This window comes from Arachis ipaensis, chromosome B05 (assembly GCF_000816755.2).
Source record: "Arachis ipaensis cultivar K30076 chromosome B05, Araip1.1, whole genome shotgun sequence".
Classification (NCBI taxonomy): Eukaryota; Viridiplantae; Streptophyta; class Magnoliopsida; order Fabales; family Fabaceae; genus Arachis; species Arachis ipaensis.
Window position 1 is genome coordinate 12,823,114 of NC_029789.2, and position 6,210 is coordinate 12,829,323.

Sequence of the window (6,210 nt, forward strand, 5' to 3'; positions counted from 1 at the left end):
GTCATAGAAAATATAAAACTAATTCTCTTTATATATAAGTGATACTAAATTTTTCTAAAATAGCATAATAAGATAGTAATTTATTTCATATTGATGCTATATAAAAATTAATTGTTAATTTAATAAAAAATTAAATAATTAAAATCATACATGTAATATAAATATAATTTTGTAATTTTAAAAATATTAAAAATATATTTTAAAAATGAACCCATCAAACATATTTTTTTATTTTCCATACATAAAAATAAATCTTCTTTTTTATAAAGGTAAAAAATTGAAAATTATTTTTTAAAATAAAAATAAAAATATTTTCGCAAATTAATCAAACTGCTGAATCATCAAAATGAAAATTTTTTATGTTAGGTATTTTTTTGGCCGAACAGTTTTAGTCACTAACAAAAATTACATTCGAACAGTTATCTCTTTTTAGTAATAATAATATAAAATGCTACCGTCTTGCAGAACTTGTTAATATTATTGGAAGCATCCATGGTTGATCAAGAATACACTAAAGAATAATGATACTACTCCGCACCATAGTCATCATCTTTTTCTTTGTTTCTTCCTTTCTCAGCCTTCACATGGCCGCTGCAGTCCAAATCATTTCCAAGTCAAAACTGGAGAAATGCGAGAAAAACTCCAACTCTGGCGATAACCTTAATTGCACCACAAAAATCGTGGTCAACATGGCCGTTCCCAGTGGCTCAGTAATAACAATGGCTCTCTGAACAAATATTTATTTTATTTTATTCTTGTTTCAAATGTTGAGTACATGTATATCTATATAATGCAATGGTGGTGTAGAGTGGAGGAGAGGCATCAATTGTTGCAGAGTTAGTGGAGGTGGAGGAAAACTCAACCACCAAGATGCAAACGCTGCGGATTCCACCTATCATAACTGTAAATAAATCTGCTGCTTTTGCATTGTATCAGTTATCATACATACGGGTACATACCACTATCACAACTTCTCTCTCTTGCAATGGACACATATAACTTCAATTAATTTCAGTTTGGATGCATGGCTCTTTAATTACTTTGTAGGATGTTCCTTATAAACCTGAAGAGTACTATGTTAGAACACGAAAGTGTGAGCCAGATGCTAGTTCAAATGTTGTTAAGATATGCGAAAGGCAAGCCTTGTAATAATTCTGTTATTAGAAATGCATATTGATGGATTGAATTTATTGATGAGAGTTTGTAGGATGTGTTGTTTCAGATTGCGGGATGAAGAAGGTCATATAATTGAAAAAACTCAGGTGCTGCTATTTATGTATTTTATATTTGATTATTTACGTAAAGATGTCTTTATACGATGATAGCAGATAATCGCTAAACAGTTTGAGATATTTATGCTTTAGCCAATATGTTGTCCATGTGGACCACAACGACGGATGCCTTCATCTTGTGGAAACTTCTGTAAGTGCTTAAATTATTAATTTGCTATTAGTAAGTTATATAGAAAGGATTAGAACTAGAATTAGTGTTATAATGAATTGTTTAACTGGCCATCAGTTGATAAATTGACAAAAGGAAAGGCTAACACGGCACATTGTGTGCGCTTTCCAGGTGAGTGGTAAGCTTTCATTCTTCCTATCTTATGTTGATTCAAATTCAAGTTCAAATCCATTATGCTGATTCTCACTAACAGGAATAGGTTGATCTTAAATGGAAGTAACCTACTTGTATTGTATGTATTTGTTTTCAAATCATATCAGGTTTCATGTATTTGGTATTGGACGGCAAACCTTGGAATTTAGTATTCGAATACAGGTCAAGAGTGGGAACAAAGTTTCGGTATGTACATCATCATACTGGATTTTTGTTAATTGATTATTTGATCTGTTTTTATGTGTATCTAATAGAATTTTTCTTATCCATATTTGGCTGGCAGGAAGTGATTGTGGGTCCTGAAAACAAAACAGTGACATCTCAAGATAAATTTTTGAGGGTTAATCTTATTGGAGATTTTGTTGGGTATACAAGTATACCATCTTTTGAGAATTTCTATCTTGTTGTACCAAGACGGGTATGCTTTTAATGTTGACTAGTATAAGGTTGTTAACAATTATTATTTGACATATTATAGGAAAAATAAAATTGAAATTTTAGAATTTTCTTATCCCAGGGTGGCCCTGGTCAGCCACAGGAATTGGGAAGAAATATATCAATGTGGATGCTACTTGAAAGAGTTAGATTTACTTTAGATGGTTTTGAATGTAACAAAATTGGTGTTAGTTATGAAGCTTTCAATCAACAACCAAACTTTTGCTCTTCACCCTATTGGAGTTGTTTGCACAATCAACTCTGGAATTATTGGGAGGTCAGTAACTTCAACATTATACTTTAAAGTACAATTTTCTTAATAGTTATTGAAAATCTGAGAGATTTTAGTATTATTATTATCAGGCTGATTTGAACCGCTTAAGTAGGAACCAGACGCCACTCTATGGTTTGGAAGGACAATTTGAAAGGATAAATCAGCATCCAGTTATGTTGCAATAGTTGTATATTGTTTTATTTAATTTATATTTATAAATTGATAAGTTAATATATTCCATTATATATTATTTCCAACTTATTTTCTTCTTTGCAGAATGCAGGGGGTTATTCTTTCTCCATAGGAATTACAGAGGTTCTTAATACAAACCTTGTGATAGAATTAAGTGCCAATGATGTAGAGTACGTTTATCAAAGGTAAGATTATTTAGTAGGTACATAGAATAATTATCAAAAGAGTGGTGGTTGCTTCATAGTTAGTTATAGTCATGATGATTATGCTTTAACTTATTTTTTAAGCACTTTAACCCAATTTTACATACAACTTTTTAAAATTTGTTTGATATATTTCACTTTTTTCTAGGAGCCCTGGAAAGATTCTCAGTGTTAGTATCCCTACATTTGAAGCTTTAACTCAATTTGGAGTTGCTACAATCACTACTAAGAATACTGGTGATGTGGAAGCATCATATAGTTTGACGGTACTTTGTTGTTCTACATTTCCATTATAGTTTCTCACCTTCTTAAGGTCTATGTTAAGCTTCCTGGCATCTAATTTTGTTATCCTTTGCTCTCTTTACTTGGAACATGGAATGATCATTTGATCAATTTTCTTTATTATGACTTGGATGTGGCAGTGGAATTCTGCTTGATTGAATTGATGCCAATGCTCCTAAACTCAGATGCTTAAGTTTTATAAAGTCTACAAAACTAGAATAAAATATGCTTGCATAGCAGTAATTTTTCAAGGGGTTCAACATTTAGCTTTGACTTATTGCTCAATCTTGCAGTTTAATTGCTCCAAGGATGTCACCTTAATGGAGGTATTATTTAAAACATCTATGATGTGTTCATTTTCAACAAATGATTGATACTCTAATATATGCTGCTGCTTCTTTTTTTTTTTCAAAATCAATTATAGGAACAATTTTTAATAATGAAGCCAAATGAGATTACAAACAGATCATTTAAAATATACCCGAACACGGATCAAGCCTCAAAATATTTATGCGCAGGTAACAAAAGGTTATACTTAAGTAATTCACATATTTTTTTTATGTATAATATGGTGAAGACATTAACTTTTTTTTTTTGGATGAAGCTATACTAAAAGATTCTGATTATAGCGAAGTTGATAGAGCTGAATGTCAGTTTACTACTATGGCAACTGTTCTTGATAATGGAACCCAAGTATGTTCTTTTCTGGTTCTAGAAATTTTTCGTCTTTATTTTCCCTTGAGATGAAACAAACTCAAATCAACATAATATGTTCTGATATTCTCAATAGTTGAAATGGAACAAAACATGAAATTTTAGGAAATTACTGCAGGGAATGCCTTTTCAACCACCAGAGACTGACATGAGTTTCTTTGATTCTATTGAGCACATGTGGACCAAACTATGGACAAGCTTTGTAGACTTTGTTACTGGAAAATCTTGCAGGTATTATTATTTTTCTTCCGAGATGTACATATTTTACATAATTCAATAGAATCTATATGTTGAAATATGGAGTTTTGCTATAAATTTTTAAGTAGAGATTTTTATTCAACAGGCAAAAATGCTCTGGTTTCTTTGACTTCAAGTGCCATATACAATATGTATGCTTGAGTTGGATATTGATGTTTGGTTTATTTCTAGCAATATTTCCAGCAGGTATGTTTTCCATTTAATGTGATTATTACTATAAATGAAGCTAGAGATTTCAGTACTCACATTCATGAAGGGTAAATAATAATGTTCATTGGATTGCAGGGATTGTGGTATTATGGCTTTTGCATGAGGAAGGCCTATTTGACCCTATTTATTACTGGTGCGACGACACCTTTGTCGACGATCAAATCATGGATAAACAGAACTACAAATATGACAAAAGACACCACCATAGACAAGAAGCTAAGCACCCTAAGCATGGTTCCCAACATAGGCAAAGGACTGGTTATGAGCCCAAGCATAAGCAAAAGCATAGGCATTCTGAAGGAGAGTCTGGTAGTTTTGATCATTTGCATCATGTTCAGAAAGAAAATCACAAGCATGGACACAAGAAGAATAAAGATATCATGTTGCATAATGTTGAAAATCGTGCTCATCATAAGCGTAAGAGAAATCGAGACACTTCAATCGGATTAGTCAAAGAGATGAAGCTGAATCGTGACGAACACAAACAGGAGTTGTAGATGAACAGAACTAGAGTCTATGTAAAGAAAGTTGTTATTATTTTCAGTATTAGACACTGCAATGCTTAGTGCAACTTTTGAACACCCTTCCTAGTTAGACATCATAAGTCTCCTATTATATTTTCTAATAGAATGGGGAACAGAAATTAAAGAAAGTTATTGAAAGATGGACCTTGAACGTAATTTAATGCTATCATTTGAAAGATGATTTTTCTTTCTTTTATAAGCTGGATTTATAGTCTACATTTACATCACTTGTCACAAAGTAAAACTTATCCGTTTCCCTCACTCTCTATAATTAAGGTAACTCATGTCATGAGGAATAATACAACATGATTTTTGTTCCTTTTATAGCATATGCAGAGGAAAATCTAAGTAAAGTTACAATGTCTAAGTGACCTAATAAACAAAACTATGAACCCCACATAGTTCTTTGGCTTCCAAAACATGTCTTCTTGCCTTGTGTGCTTTGAAAATACCAAAGATTGAGAAGGTGTTCAATGTAATTTCCTACCATATATATGTGAGAGATTTGGTTTCTAATTTGTGATGGTACATTCTCATTCTTGATTACTTTGATCTCTTTTAATCATCTGAACATGAAATCCATCTGGAAATTGTAATCCAGGCGTTCTAGTAATATTCCCTCCTTTGATAGGGTTCCACCTGAAATATTATTCATATTACTATTAAGAAGATACTCTTCATCTGAATTTAAATTTAATCTCAAAAGAAATATGCATGGTAGTGACATTTTCATGATGATGTTACCTGTACTTGGTCACCAAGCAATGAATAAAGACAGCCATCTGAACCTTAGTGAAGTCTGTTCCAACACAAAATCTCATGCCGCCGCCGAAAGCCATGAATTGTCTGGTTGCACCATTCAATTCTATTCCCTGTAAACCATTAATATATTAGTTTCTTAGATCCCTTGAAGGAGCTCTAAAAGACTAAAATCATGTAAATCTTTTTGCTGATTATGACAATTGATAACTATACTCACTTTGAATCATATACTTATTAGACCAACTCATACTCCATTCCTATTAGATTTGGTATGGCCATGTTTTAAATATTTTAGGACTAGAATAACTGGACATATAGGTTGAACAAAAATGCTACATGCATGTCAAAAATCAATTACCAAAAATTTTTTATGTATATTTTTTATTTTAATATGTATTCTATATGAGTGACTGATTTGGTAACTGATTTTTTGTAACATCCAAGTTGTACCATATTATATGAAAATAGCATAACTGTGACAAAATATATAGAAGACAGATCACATACCTCCCATCTGGAAGGGTTGAAGGAGAGAGGATCTTGATATTTGGCTGGACTTAAGTGAACAGCTGGGGGACACACCATTACTGCCCAACCTGCTGGTATGGTATATCCTACATTGCATGAGGTGGTGTTCATGTCAGATACATTACTTATATAAAAAGGCATGTATGTGTATGTCTGATGTGTGAACTGGACCAATCATTTCTTAACTAATAATTAATTCCTATTATTTTAATTG

The 6,210-nt window shown here is 31.9% G+C and overlaps 2 protein-coding genes across 4 annotated transcripts in view; one reads left to right on the top strand and one right to left on the bottom strand.

Annotated features, from left to right (window-relative positions):
• Window positions 1-6,210, bottom strand: part of LOC107642961 (cytochrome P450 87A3-like) — a 19,001-nt gene that overhangs the window by 10,709 nt on the left and 2,082 nt on the right. The window contains exons 7-9 of one of the 3 annotated variants that reach the window (XM_021123063.1): window positions 5,976-6,082; window positions 5,451-5,578; window positions 5,231-5,345 (exon numbers count right to left, since the gene is read on the bottom strand). In XM_021123063.1, coding sequence (XP_020978722.1) covers window positions 5,240-5,345; window positions 5,451-5,578; window positions 5,976-6,082 — 341 coding nt within the window. In that variant the 3' untranslated portion in view covers window positions 5,231-5,239. Of the gene's footprint in view, window positions 1-1,021; window positions 1,064-4,815; window positions 5,346-5,450; window positions 5,579-5,975; window positions 6,083-6,210 lie in introns of those variants that run through there. The other 2 variants (XM_016346482.2, XM_021123064.1) reach the window with 2 other exon arrangements.
• LOC107640173 (protein HAPLESS 2) lies at window positions 376-4,706 on the top strand. Its single transcript, XM_021123065.1, has 18 exons — window positions 376-710; window positions 808-951; window positions 1,048-1,136; window positions 1,223-1,262; window positions 1,365-1,422; window positions 1,519-1,579; window positions 1,722-1,800; window positions 1,898-2,032; window positions 2,132-2,326; window positions 2,413-2,493; window positions 2,600-2,700; window positions 2,867-2,984; window positions 3,294-3,326; window positions 3,425-3,518; window positions 3,605-3,693; window positions 3,833-3,945; window positions 4,058-4,158; window positions 4,258-4,706. The coding sequence occupies exons 1-18, from the start codon at window positions 522-524 to the stop codon at window positions 4,677-4,679; spliced, it is 2,142 nt and encodes a 713-aa protein (XP_020978724.1). The 5' UTR covers window positions 376-521; the 3' UTR covers window positions 4,680-4,706.

Excerpts from the sequence above, each read along its gene's own strand:
- LOC107640173 (XM_021123065.1), top strand. The coding sequence starts at position 522 with ATGATACTACTCCGCACCATAGTCATCATCTTTTTCTTTGTTTCTTCC. Across the intron at positions 3,327-3,424 it reads AGGATGTCACCTTAATGGAG|GAACAATTTTTAATAATGAA; the intron begins GTATTATTTAAA and ends AATCAATTATAG. Across the intron at positions 3,946-4,057 it reads GTTACTGGAAAATCTTGCAG|GCAAAAATGCTCTGGTTTCT; the intron begins GTATTATTATTT and ends TTTATTCAACAG.